General features: G+C 38.9%; 1 protein-coding gene across 9 annotated transcripts in view; it reads left to right on the top strand.

Annotated features, from left to right (window-relative positions):
• Dgki (diacylglycerol kinase iota) overlaps positions 1 to 20,832 on the top strand; it is a 453,496-nt gene that overhangs the window by 377,187 nt on the left and 55,477 nt on the right. For all 9 annotated transcript variants that reach the window (XM_021638217.2, XM_021638216.2, XM_060380194.1 and 6 more), the window contains 3 exons: positions 2,043 to 2,083; positions 2,983 to 3,110; positions 5,376 to 5,498. In XM_021638217.2, the coding sequence (XP_021493892.2) occupies positions 2,043 to 2,083; positions 2,983 to 3,110; positions 5,376 to 5,498 (292 nt within the window). The remainder of the gene's footprint in view (positions 1 to 2,042; positions 2,084 to 2,982; positions 3,111 to 5,375; positions 5,499 to 20,832) is intronic.

Below are 20,832 nucleotides of genomic sequence, written 5' to 3'. Positions count from 1 at the left end.
TTTTTCAAGTTAGCATACAAAATGATATGTTTGTGTTTTGAAATTTTTTTATGATTAAGTCTTGTATGGCGTCAAGCCTGAAGTTGTACTTGAAAGAACAGAGAAGAGTAAGTACTGCTGAGACTACATTGCTTTAGACTTAGGCTTTTAAGCAGGACTTTGATTCTCCTATTTCTGAGCCCAGTTTCCTTCAGAGTTACATTTTTTTCTTCTCCTTTTTAGAGTCTTCTCTTATACAATACATTCGACCATGTTTCCCCTCTCTCCACTCTTCCTATCTCCCTGCCACCTCCCCTCTCCTCCAAATCTACTCCCTCTCCATCTTCCATCAGAGAAGAGCAGCCCTCCAAGAGACAGAAACCACACAGGAAAAACAAGATATATAACAGGACAAGACAAAAGCTCTAATAGATACACCAGCTCACACTGTTAGGAAAACACCACAAAACGTCAAGCTAACTGCCATAACATATATGCAGAGGGCCTGATGCAGAGCCCTGCTGGCCTATGCTTGCCACTTCAGTCTCGATGAGCACATGTGCACCCTGTGTTATTCAGTGGGGGCCACATTCTTTTGGTATTCTCCATTCCCCCTGACTTGAACAATCCTCCTGTCCCCTCTTCTGCAGAATTCCCTTAGCTCCGAGGAGACCCCCAGTTTAGCCCCTCTCTCTCCATAGTGTCTGGCTGTGGTTCTCTGCAGCTGCTCCCATCTGCTGCTGAAGAAAGCAGCAGATTTTCTCATTACAAGCATCTTTTTCTCTGTTATGCTTTCTCTCTCGCTTTTGATCTGCTTTGTAAAAACTCATATTTGGGCTCTGTTAGATTTAAGTAAGAAAACAATCTTTTAATATTAAGAAGAATCAAATAACTTGGAAAATACCCTATGTCTTACTTCAGAATTTTTTCTTTCTCAAATCAGAGATTCAGCCCAATCTAATTTTAAGATTGCTTAAACAATAATCTTTGTTTTGTCATTGGCTTTCCTCAGACATGACTCTAGGGGCAGAGTGCGGAAGGAAAATGATTTCTTTGAGGCCATATGTGATCTCTGGCCTGCATCTTCCAAGTTGCTTTCCAAAATGAGAGTCACATTCTATCTAACTGCAATTTTTTTCTAAGTTTATTTACTTAATCAAATAATCAGTCCTCCCCTCTGTGAAAGACCTGTGTTAACTCCTGGAGACATGTGAGAATAGATCAAAGATGGCCCTTTAAAGACGCAGGTTTAGTCTTAGGGTCATCTTTGAAGACAGTTTCTATAAAGGGTTTAAGTAAGATGTCCTTGTGCACAGGGTTTCAGAGCAACAGACTTTCTGCTGTAGGTGGTTGGGGTAGAGGAAAGGTTTGTTATGGGGAGGCCACCAGAGATGACCACTCAGACAGAGTTTAGAGCCAATTGAAAGTCTTTATTCCAGCCATCTGAGACTGCTACACTCAGGTAGGTATTCAGGTCCTAACTATAGAGTATCCAGAGCCCAGGGTTTTTGAAGTAAAAACCAAATCCTGGCATCTCAATCAACAGCTGCAGTTCGCACTTTGTGTAAGGAAGCAATTTGGCAGAAGCAAAGATAACCAGTTAGTCAGAGGTGGGGGTTCTACACAAGCAAGCAATTTACAGAAGCAGATAAATTAGCTAGGGCACCTTGACCTTGTGTTCCTAGAATAGAGGGTTCTCCATCAAGGAGATCAAATTCTACTTAAACCTGAAATGGCCTCAGCAAGAATTCAAAGATGGAGAACCCTCTGCTCTGTTTGCCCTGTTTCAGTTTCACCAAGACAGGGGCATTTGAGTTATTGTTTAAAGACAAGCGAAATTCAGGGAACTGTGTGGCTGGAAGGGCTTAGGAGCACTAAAATAATGGTGGCCAAAGCATAGAAGTGATGATTTTTTTAGTAATAGATTTAGGAACTGGCAAAACCTATGTTGCATGCTTATAATACAAAGGTTTTGATTGACAGCACAGCAGAAAGTAAGGCTATAAATCTGAGACAAATATAAATTACTCTAAATGTTCTGTATATATATTTTTTTTCCTTAGCAACTTCTGCTGACCGCTTTTATCGAATAGACAGATCTCAGGTAAGTTCTTTACAGCTTATTTCTGAAAGTGAAGTGTCCCCAAGTCAGTGCACCATGTTGATAACTAGTTTCATAAAGTTTTTCTAGTGGTAAGATTAAGGCAGTCCCAGATTATAGGCTGGTGTTCATAATCTAAGCCACAATGCTTTTTGTCTGCATGTGCTTAATGACTTTTAGGCTTAATGAAATGGCTTGACATGGCAAGTGAGAATAGATAATAACTTGAGTTATGACTATTGTTACAGTCCTCCACTCTTAAGGTTTTTTTGTTTTGTTTTTTTTTTTTTTGGTTGTTTGTTTTTATGCTGCTTGTACTGTGGCCAAAACAAAGTATACATGTTTTAAATGCATTTTTGTTTACCTAGTATAAATATAGCTAGCATAGATTTGGCTTATTAATACTTCCCCATTTTTAATAATAAGGAAAAATTATGTTCACACAATGTTAACTACTCCTCCCACTCTTCATATTTTCATGGAAAAAAAACTATACAGTATTAGACTCACTGAAACTCAGGTTTTTTGTAACCATTGCCACTTAGCTTTGGTCACATTGTGGGGCAGAGGTCTGAGCTCTCATGTCCTTGTGCTGGAGCGGATAGCTGTTGGGATGTCACATCTTTGATAGAACTGGGAAGAATTGGGAATTTTTGGTTCTGTATGACAAGATCCTGGTCAGGTGTGACTCCTGAACCAGGGAAGTTCTTCTCTCCCCATTGTCCTCTGCCTGCTACACTATTAAGTCAGGGAGGGACAGCAAATACTTACGCCTCTGGGGGAAAAGTGGAATTACTTGGTGTGTTGCACAGTTCACTTCTCTTTGAGACCAAGCATGCTTGGTTTTGTTGATCTGAGGATGGTGATATCAGCACCCTGACAGGTTTGTTTTTTTCCCTAAGGAACATTTGCACTTTGTGATGGAGATTTCTCATGATGAGATTTTTATTCTGGACCCAGATATGGTGGTGTCACAGCAGACAGGGACACCTCCAGGAATGCCTGACCTGGTGGTTGAACAGGCTTCGGGGTGAGTGTGTTTCTTCTTGGTTGGTGGCTCATTGGCTGGCTGTGGAGTCACCCCTGTATCTTTTTTGGCTTTGGACTTGATATTCTAATGACATAAAAACATTTTGAATGTTGATTTATTGATGTTTCCTTAAAGTAAAATGCATCTGGTTCTGTATGTCAGTCTTCTGAATGGCTGTGAAGGAATTCTCATGCTTACCTAGCCTCTTAACTTACTGGAGCTTTATTTACTATTCTGTGCTGGGGGCTAGAAATACTGATCCTTCCATTCTCTGCATCTATATGGGTTTTATTTGGCCTTATATACAGATCAAATGTTGACATGGGTGATTTAATCCTCTTCTTTTCACCTTGTTTCTAGACTGCTTGAAACAAAATATCTAGATTGTTCTTGCCACTCTTGTATCATTCATTGTACTTCATAGTGACTTGATTCCCTTAAGTATATTTTCCCGTATCTGTGAGTGCAAATACTGATATCACTTATTAATAAATTGGTTGTAGAGTAAATAAAGTGACACAGGCAAAACACTTAGAATACTTTCATCATGTGGTAGACATTCACTGCATATTATTATCATTTTATAATGACCCTACAAATTGAGTTCTGTGAGCATCCTAAATCTATAGATAAGAAAATTGAGGGAGCCTTAGGGTTATGTTGCTTGCCTAATTTTGCATAGAAAGTAGACATAAAACCTGAGATTGAACTACATTGTTTCTGATATAGATCTCATGGTTTGTTTTTAGCTGAAGTAGGTTTTATTTTTTAATTTTCATATGTTAAGAAAAGTTGTCCTGCTAGGCAGTTGTGGCACACACCTTTAATCCCCACAGATGCAGGTGGAACTCTGTGAGTTTTAGGCCACCTTGGTCTATACAGAGCAAGTTCCAGGATAACCGGGGCTACACAGAGAAACCCTGTTGTAAAGAGAGAGAGACCCATTTTTAGAGATAAATTTTGTTCTGTTTTTTAGTTGTTATTATAAAAGTACTTAATTTGCATATAATTTAAATAGGCAGCTATATTTCTTCAAAATTTAATTAGCACTAAAGAAAAGTTTCACAGATTACTGTACTAAAACACTATTTGAGGGACTGGAGAGATGGCTCAGCAGTTAAGCATGCACTGTTCTTGCAGAGGGCCTGAGTGTCATTCTCAGCCCTCACATTGGGAGTCTGTGCCATGTGCACTCCAGCTTCAGGGAGTCTGATGCCCTCTTCTGTACTCTGTGGGCACTTACACTCACATGTGTACATCCCCACATGTAAAGACACAATGTCTATGAAAATAAAAAATAAAATAAATCTTAAAAAGAGTATTTGAGACTGAGTCAAAATTGAAAATTAGAAAAGTTTACAAAAAAGCATTCGATATTCTTAAAGCAAATGACATTATAGTTATCATTATATTCATAGTAAAATCACAGTACCATCTTGTAAAATGTCTATTATTTAAAAAAACATTTAACAATTTAAAAATACTGATTTGGAGTTATTATGTACCAGGTACTAGTGAAAATATCTAAGAGCCAATAGCTAAAAAGTATGAATAGATAAATGTTTCTGTCCTTGGGAAGAGTAACAGATAGCGGCTTCCTGGTGTATGCGACCGATGGCTAAAATGCAGGTTGCTCAAGAAAGCATATCCAGGCACTCAAAGCCAACACAGATTGTGTATCCATAAAAGCATAAACAAGTGTACTCACCAGAGAGAATCCAGTCTGATGCAATACCCTACTAAGGAAGAAGCAGCTGTTGGTGTCTAAAGTTCACCCCACAGAATAAAGACTCAGATTTATTTGATGAGGATGGAGCCATCTGTTAAAATAGCTTTGGACTTTTTCCTCCTTCCATGCCAAGTATTCACCCAAAGGAATAGCTTTATTCTTGGTTAGAATTTTGTTACTTCGATCCATTAGACTGTCAGTCCATCCTTGGTTTCTTATTCCTCAGCCTTCTGAAAACAAAGATGCTACGAAGACTGGACTTTCTCATTTTCTGAATTATGTTTCTGTGTCTGACTCCTTTAACTCTTTACTCATGTCGCATGTAGTACAATGACTTAATCTTCAAATGGAAGTACCTCCTCAGTATAAAAAAAAGGACAAAAATCATACAAATAGTTCAGGACTGTTGAGAAATGATGAATATGAAGTTTGTTATAGTAAAAATGGATTTCCCCTTTCACATTTAGAACAAGATCATTATAGGAAAAAAGTAGAGTAGCATGTTCCATTACTTTCTGGTGCCATCTTTGCCCCAGGCTGTCTGACTGGTGGAACCCTGCCCTGAGGAAACGTATGCTGAGCGACAGTGGGCTGGGGATGATCACGCCCCACTACGAGGATTCAGATATGAAAGATTTCAGCCACTCCAGAGGGTTACAGTGAGTCTCCTGCTGTTTTGTAATTACTTTTTGAGATTATAATATAATTACATCACTACCTTTCCCCTTCCTCCTTCTAAGTTCTCCCTTATACCCCTCCTTGCTTTCTGTCAAGTTCCTGGTCTGTTTTTTATTAATTGTTGTTGATGGAGGTGGTGGTGAGTATGTGTGTGTGTGTAGCCTGCTCAGTGTGAGAATACTGTTACTTGTACAAGAGCCGTAGACCATTTTAACAAAAACCTTAACACTAGGCATAAAAATTCCTCTTGTGGGTTGTTGGTCAGAGTTGTAGATACTCCCAGAATGGAATAGGCTATTGCTACTGCCCTTGTTTCTTCCCCAAAGGTGGAAGGTAAGTCCTGTTGCTGAAACCACCATGTATGTCAGACACAGGGCCCAGAGCTGGGCCTTGCTGTTTGCATTTGTGACACTGTGATTGATGGGGGAGGGAGGATCTGCAACATGGGCTGTTAGCTGGTGCCTCTGCTGTCTCATGTCTCTGTGTCACTCGACATTTTACTTGTTTTGTTTGGCTTTGGCCTGATGTATCTCTACCTTCTATTGATCTTCCTTGTGAGCTTCCTTGAGACTGGACACCTGGGTCTGTAAACACTTTGGACTTCACTAGTGTTTTTGTTACTAGAAACCAGAGTACATCATATCCCTCTGTGAACTCCATCCTGAAGACATATACGAGAGCTTTGAATAGTTAGGAAGGGCCACACAGGTTTTCATTTTGTGACCACTGGGATTGGCTGCTGTATCTCAATTTCTGAATGTATGTATGTGCTTTTGCAACATTGCCCTATAGGTTCTTTTTTTTCTACAGTGATGTGATAGTTTTAATTGTCACCTTGACATAATTTAGTACTTACTACCTGGGAATAGAGTCTCAGTGTGGCATTGTCTAGATTGTTGGCCTATAAGCCTGACTGTGATAAATTTTCTTATAGTAATTGATGTAGGAAGAGCCAGTCTAACAATGGGTGGTAACATTTCCTGAGTTTGAGTTTTGGACTTTATAAAAGAGGAGAAAGTTAACTAAGTAGTCAGCATGGATGCATTAATTCATCTTTCTTTAATCTTGTGTGTGGATATGATATGACAACTAATTCCAGGTCCTCCCACAGAGACTTTCCCAGAGTGATATCATAACCTGGAACTGTGAACTACAATTGATGCTTCCTTCTCTAATATGACATAAAGGAAGCTGGGACAAGCCAGGCATTATTTGAATGTGTGTGTCTGGCATGTATGGGTAAACAAATACAATTCCTGTGTGTAGGTGAGCACCGTAGCATCCTTTCTCTTCAGGTACGATCACGGTTGGAAAAGTAGCATCAGCTTGGAGTTTTGCAGAGAAGTTGATACTTGGTGCTGAGTGAATCATCTTGTCTGCCCATAATTTGCTGCAGGAAATTATGAGAACACTCTAAGGTCACAATTAAACTTGTTTGCACCCAGTTTTAACTTCAGGACGATCACCCAATCACAGAAGATAAAGAAGTACTCTGCCATTTATGAAATGACCTTTTTTTTTTTTTCAATTCAGTACAGGGTTCTAATCAAATAGTGACACTGGCTTTATAACATTCAATCTTACCTTTCCACAGAATAACAAGATTACTAAGCTTCTTAGAAGCCCCCAGTTAAAATAGGAGTCAAGACACTGCATTGTTTCTAAAGAAAGACCGGAAGCAATTTCCCCAGGACAAAGGGAGAAAAATGAGAAATCTCAAGCTAATTATTTCATTGGCAAAGGTTCTACTTGGGCACTGTGAGGGCAAAAGAGACTTCATTTTAATTACTTCCCTGTATTACCTCTTATTTTCTTACATGAAGAGGAGAAAGGAAGAAATGAATTGCTATGGATTTTCTCTTTTTAATTAAACTGTGTTGGTGGTTTCAGGTAGCATTTTGATTGCTTACAATTCAGAATGTTTTTCTATTTCTTTTTTGTACAGAATTAGGGCTGTGGACAGGGATGACTCAGCTATCTGTGAATAGATAAATAAGTGGCTATCTATCTGTGGGCAGACTTATTGGAAAATTAGAGTTTTAATTATCTGCAGAACTAAATATCAAGCCTTCACGGACAAGCTGAGTGTTTCAGTATATATCTGTGATTTCCAGAGAGTGGACTATTACCTCAATCTTGGCTTCTGTTGTCAGAATGTTCTCTAGAGAGCATATTGACATACACATCATAACATATGAAGTGGTTGTTTCTAAAGTAGTGGGTGGACATTCTTCTGAAGAATTGCAAATACATGCAGCACTTCCTATAACAGCCAATGTCAGAATGAACTCTTGATTTCTCTTTGAACTGTGCACTCTCCTCTGTTTCTCCGAACCACAGTAGATAGCAAAGTGCTTTATGGAAAATGGTTCAGCATATAATCCACTTCTCTATTCTATGCACTACCTATGTGAGATGAAGAGATGAACACTGCATAAGTAGTTGTGGTGCTGTATTATTTAGAGAAGAATAACAAGAGCCATCCACATGTTTTCTACAAACAATATTTTGTTGAAAATTTTTTAAAATCTTTGATTGGTTGAATCCTTGGACACAGAGCACTCATTGTAATATCTTTTTGTACTAATTGATGTAGGAAGGCCCAGCCCATTGTGGGTGGTATCATTCCAGGAGAGGTAAGCTTAGGCTGAAAGCTAACAGAGCATAAACCAGAGAAAAGTAAGTAAGTAAGCCATATAACAACTATCCTCCATGGTTTGTGCTGTCTTGACATCCCTTGATGATGAACTGTGACCTGGAAGTATAAGCCTTATAAACCCTTTCCTCTCCAAGTTTCAGTATCTTGATAAATGTCTTTCTGTGCTACAGCATATATATATATATATATATATATTTACAATTTATTAATATTGCAAAGTACCTTCATAGTGGAAATATTCAAGAATAAATAAATAAATACATGGAAAGAACATGAGGAACTATTGCAATGACACTGTCATCTGCTAGTCCAGCTTTAAAGCTTCAATCAACATGGAGACAAAAAGGTTTAATTTCAACATCTTGATACTATAAAGTAGATGATTCCTGAAGAACAAATAGAAACCATTAAAGCTAATAAATATTATTTTTCAGAATTTTGACATTAAAATAGCATTCACACAATAATTTGTGACTCTAAACTATTTATCAATAAAAGTTATTGTATACAAATATATAAAGTATTTCATTTGACAGAAGAACCTCAGTAAAGATTGAAGACATACTGCAACTTGATATGCTAAGACTGGTTGATATTTCTGAAGAGAAATAGAGAAGGAGTGGATTGGGAAGGGAGGGCAGGCAGTGAGGGGGGAGGACTGGGAGAAGAGGAGCCAGGGGATACTGCAGGCAGGATGTAAAGTTAATCGATTAATTAAAAAATAAAGACATAGGGAGAGAGACAAACAGTCAATATAAAGACATAAGTCAATAGCAAAAAGAAAAAGGCAAAATAAATGACCGAGAATTACATTGAAAAAGTTGGTTCTTTGAGAAGATAAATAAGAGAGTCAATATTCTGGACGGGATGGGGGAAAGAAGACTAGTGCCCAGTCTGCCCAGCTCATTTTGCTGCCACAGCACTCATGTCACTCCAAGGCTTTTCCCCACTCAAAAGTACCCATGTATCTTCTCAGTATTTTCTCGTTGTTTGAGCACTTAGTTTCTTAGACACACCATTTTCCATCTTTCTTCAAGGGTGGTGAAAATGAAGCCATGAACAGGAAGAACTGTTTTTGTCTCTGCTGTATCTTGTTGAGTTCACACTGTTTCCATTTAGCATCATGAGAATTTGGGGGTAGGTATGAACATGCCCATGCACACAGAGGTCCTCCAGAAGGGTCTCTGATTCCAAGGAAGGATGCACAGGTTGTACACTGTCCTTCAAAACCTGAGAACAGATAAAGGACAATCTTGAAGATCTGATTTTGAAGTAAATTGGCAAGAGGTGACTGACACAATTTTCTGTTAGGGTTGTAATGAATTTGCCTTAGGTTTCACAACATGGTTTCTGTGTCTAAGAAAGTATATTTAAAATAGCATGTAGATGGAGCTTTTGCCCAGAAAATATAGAACCCCGTGTGAAGCAAGTACAAAACGCTGAGTTCAATAACAATACCTCTTTAACATGTGTTGTGCCCAGGGTTGGTGATAAGAAAAGCAGAAGTACAAGATTGTTCTTAGTTACATAGAGAGTTAGTGTAAACTGTATGAGATCTTGTTTCATAATATAAATACATTTTTGTCCTTATCATTAATTTCTCAACAATTACCCTTAGTGAGACTGTGTTTTGTTTGGAGGGAAAACTAAAAATTTAGCAAACAATCTATTTGGAGTGCTCATCACTACATCCATGAGACAAGAAAGGAAATGAAAACTCCAGTGTGCTATGAGTACTCTGAAAATAGGTAAGAGTAACATTTGAGTCCACAGGGAGTCGGCAGGCACAGGGCCCAGAGATGGATTTAGCTTCTAGTAACAACAATATTCCAGGTTTCAGAGTTTTGCTTAAAAGACTATACTGTATTGATGGAAAGACATGCATTTATTCACTGCATTATATGTTATATTAATATATTATTATTCTCAAGTCCTAAGCCTGGAAGATTCAAGAAGAAGAAATTTCACCTAAGTAAGAAGGGACTATTTTGGCCCTGGTCTAAGATACAAGGATGAAACTATATTATACAGCCGAAGGACAGGATATAGCCTGACACTAATAAGAAGTGACATTAAGTTTATTATGAAGCCTTGGGGATTCTCATGTCTAAGCTTTTATCTGTTACATTATCAGTTACCTTGACCTTATCAGCTGGTCAAGGCTGATGGATCTCTGCGATTGGCATAATATTTCATTCTCTGACAAGAGTCACTGTAAGCAAGCTTGAGTGAAGTCTGATTTACAATTTCATTTTACTTCTGGGAAACACATTCAACTACTGAACCAACCAATATTGGTCCCCTTCAGTGCCCAAAATAGGTGATGGAGATATTAGCCTAAATAGGAAGTACATTTGCCTTGAAAAGCTTATATTTAATGGGGGAATCTTTTAGAAACATTGGTTGCAATTCCTTCTGATATGTATCATATGGATGTATACAAAGAGAAAACTAGAAACCAGAATGTTCTCCTTCCCTTATACTCCACTTTTATTTATTTTTTCTTATGTGGAAGATAGAAATACTTTTAAAACTTAATGAAATTGGCTTAAAAAGTAGCATACTTTGAATGGATTCTTAGGCAAATTTTACTGTCCTATTTCACATGAGCTGGTAAATATAAACTTTTATTTTGTATAACTAGAAATTTCCCTCAGAGAACACACTTTTCCAGGATATGTTTAAAGAAATCTGTAACTGAGAGAACATTAGGGACTGCCAAAACAAATCATCATATTTTAAACCAAAAATGTGTCCTTTTCCATATAGTTTACAGTCATGATATCAAGATAACAACCCTAAGTCCTTCCCATTTCTGAAAATTCACAAGTTCTTAGTTATATGTAGCTTCATGCCCCCTGTTTCTTGGCTATTTTCTTTCCCCACTTGTCTGTAGAAACATAAGGTTATGACCTGACCCAAGGAAAAATGGGGATTGTGGTTATTGTCAAAGCTCCAGGTTTCCAGAGGGAGATGAATGATTGGGTGAAGATTCAGACTGCAGGAATAGCCTTTGAGCATCACAGTCAGATAAGAAGGAGAAAATTAATCTTCTTAGTGGGGTGTGGTTTTTTTGCTGGGCTGTGAGATGAAATCAGTCAGAAAAGAGATCATCCCTGGCATGTGTTTTGCCAAGATAGTTGAGTTCCATGCCTGCCCACCTTTGACTGGTCTGTCGTACTCACCTTGGATAATCACCCAATCTGAAAAAAAATACAGGAAAAGCACAGCTTCCTGTGGTCTCCTTTTATCTCCTTGTCATCCTCAAGTGCTTACCTTTGAGAGCCAAACAAGCAAGATGTCCTGTACCTATATGTGTAGAAAGTACCTAATAAGATAATTTCTTTTCTTTAGTGACCACTTCTAGAAAAAAAATACTTACACAGAAGTCCTATACATTTGGGGAAATCAAGTCATGCTTCCAAGTTTACCTAGGAGGATAATCATCATAGAGTCCCTGTGAGCAGGTCTTGTTTTAACTGGCATTGCGAGGGGGAAAAGGATTAGGAGATGCGTGCTCTAACATTAAGACATACATTTTCTTGAAAATGCTGCCAGGAAATTTTGGCTTTCCAGTTTTATGAGTTCTAAATTTTGCCAACAATTACAGCACTGGGAACATTACCACTGTTAAGTGGTCCTTTTTTTTTTTTTTTCATTTGTAAAAGTTGGCAACCTTACCTTCTCACACCTGGGCAACAATGGTTGACATGCATAAAAAGCAACTGGAGGCTTCTTTAAATCCTATGCACTCCCTGATTTGCCAAACTGCATTGCTAATTCTGTCCCTGCAACACATTGTGCTGTATCTGGAATAGCAGCATATAGCAAAGCTTGAAGACTGACTGAATGCATGAATGCTGGGTGGTATAGGAAAGGCCTGCTGGGCCTGGTGGGGCAGGTGGAGCGGGCCCGCCAGGAGGCTTCTACTCAGGAGCTGCTCAGGAGGCTGAAGCAAGCAGATTTAAGACCTGCTTGGGCAACAGAGCAAAGGTATACCATCAGACCAAAACACACAGGTGGTGAACCTAACCCTAATCATATTAAAACAAAATAATAGATAAACTGCTGAATGCTTTTGCATGGCTGTGCAATCCATCTTTCTGTTGCAAACTTCAATGTAAATATATTTGATCAAGGGAGAGCTTGTAGCAAAATAATAAAGATATACCCATATCCCTTAGATGAGATGTGGATATTTCACAAGTTAAAAAGTAGAAAGTGCTGATGGTGGGTACAGGGAGTTAGTGGCAACTCTGACGAGCTCAAGAAAGGTTGTGTCAAGCAATCTGTACCATGAGATGCTTCCCATTACATTCCTGGGTTTTTGGGTTTTCTTTATTACTTAGTCATTGAAGATATTTAGATATTCTTTGAATGGAGAAGATGACTCGGCAACCAGGAATCCTAATTATCTATAGACTCTGCATGTATAGATAGTCATAAATGACTCTAATATGGAACATTTCAGAGAGCTCACTGCTTCTTCTTGGTTTACCAAACAGTCTGGGAATAGTGGACAGAGACTCCAAGGGAGTGGTAAGAATATCCTTCAAAAACTAAGCCTCCAGAGGGGCTGGGGAGATGGCTGCTTTTCTAGAAGCCTGGTTTCACACCCAGCACCCACTTGGTGGCTCACAACCTCCTGTAACTCTAGCCCTAGGGAATCGAAAGTCATTTTCTGACCTCAGTGTGCACTGCATGTATGTGATATACAGACATAAACTCAGGGAAACATAAAATAAAAATCTCAATAAATAAATAATAAAATCAGAGCAGAGCAGAGATGATAGCTTTACCTTCCACAACACAGTTTGCCTTTGGGCATTAGGAGAAGCTGGCAAAATGTTAAGAGATATTTTGTGACAAAGCTGCTTCGGTATTTAAAACCAGACAGTGATAACTCTATCCAGCACACAGAAGCTGGAATGTTCTTAGGCAAAAAAAAAAAAAAAAAAAAAAAAGTGTTTGCAGTAACATGCTAGAAGTGGAGGCTGTGCACGGCCTGTCTTGCCTCCTCTAGGAATAGCTCCATGCTGTGCGATACAGGATGGTATTGACTCTCATCAGTTTGATTAAGTGGAGTAGTCATAAAGGGTAGGGAGGATGATGTCCAAGCTAAAACATGACCACCTACAACAAAGGATGCTAGTTTTACTACTGATAGTACCTCTCTTCTAAAGGGTCAAGTTCCTTACTTAGAATTATTAGCCTTTTAGAGCATTCTGGGCCAACACCCACACTATCAGAAAAATGGGCACAGTTTCACTGGGGTCCAAAACATTGTTTCTCCCCTTCCAAAAGGGAGCAAAACTCAATGCTGAGGCAGCTGCCAGTTCATTCTTCTCAGATCTACACCCTGTGGAGCCCCTGTGCCATGGGATTTCCACCACATTACTGGATATAGCGACAGGGTATTCTGACAATGTGGGAATTATCACTCAGGATCAAGGCTAATCCCAATCATCCTAAAGGGGCCACAACTTGTGTTAAATGTGACTTGATTGCCTCTTCCTGTGCCATGAAGAATTTCTTCTGTAAGACTTCTTTTCTTGCCCGTGCTGGGAGGGTGCCTTTAAGCTGCCTTCATCCTTTCCACCCAAATGCAGCAACTGGACATAGACTGTGACCAGCCAGCTGGTCATTTTTAAAGCTGATTCTCAGCAATGTGTGTTCAGGTGTGGGGTCCAGGATGTGATAGGCTGGAGTCACTACTGGAAATGGGAAGAAGAGCGTTTTGAGAGTGTGACCCTTCGGGTGAGAATTTTTGTGATCCTTGGGTAACAACTCTTAAGAGACTGGAGAAAGCTATCTGTATATGAGTGAGAAACCCCATATTTGAAGCTAGGGAGATGGAGGCCATGCTTTCTCCTTTTCCAGCTCTCTGACTCCCGTGCTCAAGGCCATGCAGTGCACCCTGCCTTACCTTCCTTTCCTCGCTCTTGGTGGGTGGTTAGCCCCATCCCCACATTAGGTTTTCAGAAACTGCAGGGGATGTGTTCTAGGCATCTCTCATGGATAAATGGAGCTAAGTTCTTATCAGTGCTGTGCAAGCAACCTATTTCTTCTCAGAGAGAGTCTGTGGGCACTTTGCTGTCATCATGACTGTGGTTCTTGTGTCTTTATTTTCTCACGGGGTTCCTTCATGTTTTGTGCTGTGTGACTAAGAGACTGCCCTGTTCTTGAACATAGAGGGGCTGAGAGGAGGCAGAGGCTTCTCAAGTCAGGCTTCCCACTCCAGTGGACATTTTCTCCTAAGGAGAGGGTAGAGCAGGAATCTTCAACTCCCTAATAGAACATCATAGGAAGGGAACTGAACCTGCTTACAGTTTTACCTATTATTTTTTTCTCCATTTGGTACAATTGGATTCAGAGTCCTTGCTTGGACTTTGTAATTAGCTAGGTGAGGCTTTCTCAATGGCTGAACATCTCAACATAGATATTAGGTATCCTGATCATGACTATGTGAGATGACCTTCCTTAGAAGCCTCCTGTGCTAACCCTGAAGGCCCCAGTTAGTCCAGAGCTTCAGGGTTCCATGTCTGGTCTGAAAAACTTCATAATGGCCTGTGATAGCTCAGAGAATTAAAAAGTGCTGTGGCCAAGTCTGATGACCTGACTTTCATCTCTGGTACCCACATGGTGCAAGGAGAAAAACCAGCTAACCAAAGCTAACCAAAGCTGTCGTCTAACTTCAATTTGTGTGTAGTGGCCCCCCATCAACATAAATAAATGTAATAAAATTTTTAAATAAAATAAACTACATCTTCCCAAAATGCAAACAGATTTTTTTCTTAAGCCAAGCTGTTACTCAGGGCTTCCTAAGCGTTGCCAATGAGCCTGGTTTCTGAAGGCTGCACCCCTGGTTCCCTGTGGGTGCATCTCCAAAGGTTGGACCTTTTCTGTTGTTTTTCCCTTTTTAAGAAGCACACTAATGTACATATTTGCAAACACTGATCCCTACACTAAATCCTCGCAGGTTTAAAATACCCACATACAGTATGATGGTCAGGCTTCTCTATTGAATAAATAGGTAAGCCTAACTTTACCTCTTTTTTCCATCTATTGCTTTCCTGTGCTGAAGGCCCATGTTTCGTTTTGTTTTCGTTCTTCCTCTACCTTTCAGTTTGAAGAAACTCTTTTCTCATTTTGTTTACCTCCCTGAAAAAGAACGGTAGGTGGCAGTAACATTTCAATTCAAAGGGCATTTAGGGGCCTGCACAAACTGACTATAAAGAGTATTCAGCAGAAAAGAGCAGATTTTACAAGCTAATGGTGAAATTGCCATTTTTTAAAGCCTAATATGTGTAAATACTTATTTATTTTAAAAACAAACCATATATTTCAAATACAGCTCACACAGAGGTCAACTAGGGATATATTTGGGTAGAGAATCTTAAAGGTGGAGTAGTAATGAAAAAGGGGAAAAAAAGGAGTGATCTATTTCACTTGAAGAGCCTGCCAGTGTTTGTGATGTCAATTTTGAGACTTTTACCTCCATGACATTGCCCATCTCTGTGCTTCCCCACCCCCTCTCTCTGCCCTTCCCCTGTGTTGCGAGTGAATGTTACCTTTGAAGCTGTCCATGAGGGGGTTTGTGACCACTCAAATAGAGTGTGTTTGTCTCTCTGCTCTCAATGCCACTTTGTGTGGCTGCCGAAACTTTTATCCTTGCTCTCATTCTGTGCTTTGTTCATTGTCTTAGAGAAATGAGCATAATTAGAAGGAACAAAAGCAAACAAAGAGGGGTTTATGTAGTTGATAGAGACTCTCAGTGGCAAAGGACTTTTGGTCTCCCGATGCTTAATTATAGATGCCCTGGGGCCAGCGTAATGGTGGCAAAGTTGTACCTTGGATCTACTGCTCACTGTTTCTCACCACATCCTCAGTGTGGTCCCATGGAGTGGTGTTTTCTAGAAACAGGTAAGCAACACAAACCTTTGGAGGAAGCTCAAGTGAAGAAACTGTTGCCCAGAGAGAAGAAACTATAGTGCACTTTCAAATATATTAAGGTGCACCTAGGTCTCCTTGATTTATATGGAGTTTTTTGCCCATCTGCAAAGACATCAGAAAGTCTGTGCAGCAGTATCCTTTCTCAATGGAACAGTGGGAACACAAAGGCAATATTTCTTCAGGCAGGAAAATAGACACTGAAAATCTTACTGGATGGAGTGTCCCATGCAAAATTGGACAAAATTACATTTAAGGCATTTAGGTCTCACAGGGAACCAGAATACTTTCTAAAGCATGACACCAAGTGACTAGGATCAGATATTTCTGAAAATTTACCATAGTAACGGAGTGGTCCTATGTTGTGGGCTTTATTACAAAAAGACTGCATTTTATTGAAGTGTGAGAAGTGTAGATGAGAAGAGCCTGGGAAGCTCTCAGGACAGTGGTCAGGAAATGGAAAAAGGAGGAGGAGGACAAAGAAGAAGAAAAGATGAGTTGGGCAAAAAACACGGAGAGTTGATAAGCCATATACGACCCACATAGATTGTCTTCAAGACAGGGCTTCTCTGTGTAACCCTGGCTGTCCTGAAACTTACTCTGTAGATCAGGGTGGCCTTGAACTCACAGAGATCTGTTTGCCTCTGCCTCTCATTGGTGGACTTAAAGGCATCTCCTGAATAGGATGTGTAATCAACCCAGTCCTATACGAAGTGCTCTGTTAGCTACAGTGCTCACATGTCAGGTACAGAGTAGTGGCAAGCATTGGAAAGGAATGCTGATAAAATTGCTCTTGGCACAAGCAAGGGAGTGTGTGCTGTGTACTCTGCTTCATTCCATGGCGTGAATTTTACTGCTAGGACTAGTTTGCTTATTCATTGAGCTGCATGTAGAAGAAATGCAGGTTCTGGCTCACCCAGGGACACTGCTGTTTTCTGTTATGGTTCTGTTATATTGGACAAGCTTGTGAGTCTGTATAACTACCTAGGAGTTCTCCCACCCCATCCACAGTCTACTGTCGTAGAAAAATACCTCACTTCTGAGTATTCTCAGAATATAATTTCTACTCTGTGTCTCAGACGTGGCTTTAATAGCCATCTTCAATGTTTATTTCAAGCTCATCTCAGTGCGGTGACTCCATCATTCTGATGATCTCCCAGCATTTGGTGATTTATTGATGTTGGGGATGCTGAGAAGGGAGACAGGCATTATTTTGTAGACAATTCTTTTTGAAAAGTAATAGAAATGTGTGGGGTAGGCCCCTAGTATTCATCCACTCCATCTTGTGTTGACATCCAGTTTCTAAAGGAGGAAATATCCTGAGAAAGGACCAAGCAGAAAAACTATGAATGCTTTAACATGAAAGCTATACAATGAAGAGGAAGTAAACATTGTATTGAGGCTTAAAAAACAGATTTAAGATACTGACATTTAAAATACATAAATTAATAAATCTTAAAATTTAGAGAAACTCATGGAAGCTACTACAAGTGCATATTTCCAAAACCTATTACTAGCAAAGCATCAGACAACATTCTAAAGACTAGAATAGTCATGACATCTATATACATACTTCAGCTCCAAGTTCCCGGAACCTTGATGGAAAGCAATGGAATGGAACGAGAAGTACTGCACTTTTAAAGGACATCCTCCTTCAGGGGTTAACCCTCTTTTGCTATTACACCTTGTCTCTTTGCTCATAGGAAGTTAGACATGTCATTTTCAGTTTCCTTAGGCCTTGTGGCTGACCTACATGAAAGACAGGAGGTTTTGAGTAGAACTTTGTGCACAGTGGTGGCTTAAGAATGGTCTTTGACCTTGTGCCTTAGAAGTGACTAAGTCTAGATACAGCAATATTCACAACAGTAGCCAATGGTCAGGATATGTCTTAGCTCTCATTCCCTTAGATTCCTATTTATATAGAATAATCTAGTACAATGATACATTACAGAATATATAGTTAAATAATTTCATACATTTACACTTTTTCATGGAAAACTTCTATTTCAGAGAATAAACTCAGTCCATTAGAAGTCTAGAGATATTACCTACAGCCTTTACCACAGATTTGCTTTTCTAAAAATTGCTTTAAGAATTCAAACATCCTTTTGTTTTAAATTCCATATCTTTATTACTTTAAATATAAAGAAAAATTTCAAAAATACCGAGAAATGGTATGATCCTCCACCTAAGGCATTGCTGTGTCTCTCTGGAGCTCCTCTGATACGTCTAGAAGGTACTATACAGCCAAACTCTTCTGGTCCTATGGTTCCTACAATCATTCTGGACCCAAGAGGAAAGAAGACTGCAGTGTCTCTGAGCCTTTAGTATAGAAGTTGCATTGTCAATGTACTGGGTGGGTTTGTGCACCCCGTGGTTGCTTATTTGCTATGATTTGACCAGTTGTGGATCGTGTTCTTTACCCGGGATTCCTTCAGACTTCTTGGTAACCTCCACTGATGTGAGTTCGTTCTCTTCATCCTTGCCACCATTGTTGCTTTTTGCATGCTTTGATGCCAGTTGCCACTCTAACAGGAGTAATATCTTGTGGTTTTGGCTTCGGCTTTCATTTTCTTGATGACTGGTGATTCTGAGCAGGGTTTTTTTTTCTGTTTCCTTTTGGTCATTTGTGTCTCTTGAGAAATGCCAATTATGAACTTTCACTTAGGTGATTCTTTTTATTGTTGTTTTACTATTATTTTTCATTATTCATTGCAGATTTTAACTCTTTATCAAATAAATTTTGCGAATACTTCATCACATTTCGTGTGTCAGTTCTTCAGTATGTTACTTGCTTCCTTTCATGTACAGAATGTTTTCAATGGAATACAATTTCACTTTTCTAATTTTGCTTTTGTTTCTATTGCTTTTAAGGTTCTTTTGAGAACATATTGTTCTTGTCACCGTCATGACACTTCTTAATATTTTTTCTAGTAAGTTTGTGCTTTAGGGGCCTTACATGTGTTAATGTGTTAATCCATTAGAGTTTTTAAAATACATTTTTGTTAAACACAGACTAATTGCACATTCATGGAATATTGAATTGACTCTTTATATAAAGAAATACTCTAATTTCAATCTTTTTTATGTAGATTTCTAGTTTTCCCAGAGTCACTTACTAAAGAGTGTCATTTTCTCACTTGGTGTTCTTGGTGCCTTTGAAGTAAATCAGTAAGGTGAACTGTGTCTTTACTTATGATCTTTATTCTTATTCTGTTCCATTTCTGGGTCTATGCATCTGTATATGTAGAGATTACATGCTGTTTTGCTCACTATATCTTTGTAACATACTTTTCTTTCTAAATTTATTTTTATGCATTTTAATATAAGTAGGATTATATTATTTAACCCTTTATTTTCTTTCCTCCAGCACCTTCTAGGTCTGCTTCCTCCATGTCAAACTGAGAGCTTCTTTTAAATATTTTTAAATTACTGTTGTTACATATATGTATGTGTGAATGAACAAAATTATAAATACAACTTGCTGAGTTCATTTTTGTTTGTGCATATACGGTTTCAGGGCTGATCATTGTGTGTTAGCTAACCAATTAGGCTGCTCAACAATGGAAGAGGCTAATTCTCCTCCTCTACACAGTCCTTAGCTGCCTGTGTTTGTTTTGGGCTGGCACACTATGAAAATTCCCTCTTTCCATGTTAGCATGTCTATTGGTATTGCTATGTTCTGGTCTTTCTTGTTTATGCAGCCATGTCTAGGAGAGAGTAGTATTTAAAGTCGAGTAGTGGGATGCCTCCAGCCTTGTTCATTTTGCTCAAGGTTGCCTTGGTTTACTGACCTTCTTTGTGATTCTATATTAATTTTAAGATAATGTTTATAATACATGTAAAGAGTGTCTCTGGAATTGTATTGAATCAGCAGCTTATTTGCATAACCATGAACATGTATTCTGCCTTCTCCACTTTCTAAAAAGATCAATTTTGAATAGTCCCACTTTTCTGTAGAAAACCCTCTATTCTAGAGAATAAACTCAGGACCTAAGACATCTAGTAATATTGCCTGAAACTGCCTTCAACACGTATTTACTTTAAAAAAATTGCTTTAAGAATTCAAACATTGCCTAGTCTTATTATAACCTGTTATGCCATGTTTGGTTGATATCTCTAGGAGGCCTGTTCTTTTCTGGAGGGAAATGGAGGAAGAGCAGAGGTCTCCTGGGTTCCGGGTCTTGAGGAAAAATAGAGGTGGGGGAGGGATTAGGAGGAGAGGAGGGAGGGAAAACTGTAGTCCAGATGTAACACATGAGAGAAGAAAAATAAATTAATTTAAAAAAGAATCCAAACTCCTTATGTCTAAATAAAAGATAAATTAAAATTAAAAAATTACCCATGTAATGGTGGAACACTTTAAAAAGTGTTTTATGTTTTAGAACTTTAAATTGTTTACCTCTTATGCTACTTTTCTCTTTACTGTGGCAACAGATAGACTTTTTGCTCTTTCTTTCTAATGTGCTAGCTAAAGGCTGGGCAAGCCTGTCCTCTCTTGCACCCTTGTGTATCCTGGTCACTGCATTCCTTTCTGGGCTTCTCAAAGGCCCTTTCCCAACTCACCACTCCTTTTACTTTTTCAGCTTCTGAATGCCATGCCAATTGAATAACCATTCTCAAATTCTTCATGCCTTCATCTCTTAAGCATGTTCTGCTGACATTTGTGTTTTTATAGATCCACGGTGGCTTTTTGATTACTTGTG

This window comes from Meriones unguiculatus, chromosome 3 (genome assembly GCF_030254825.1).
Source record: "Meriones unguiculatus strain TT.TT164.6M chromosome 3, Bangor_MerUng_6.1, whole genome shotgun sequence".
Taxonomy (NCBI): Eukaryota; Metazoa; Chordata; class Mammalia; order Rodentia; family Muridae; genus Meriones; species Meriones unguiculatus.
The sequence above is the reverse complement of the archived record's forward strand: the minus strand, read 5'-3'. Positions and strand labels throughout refer to the sequence as shown.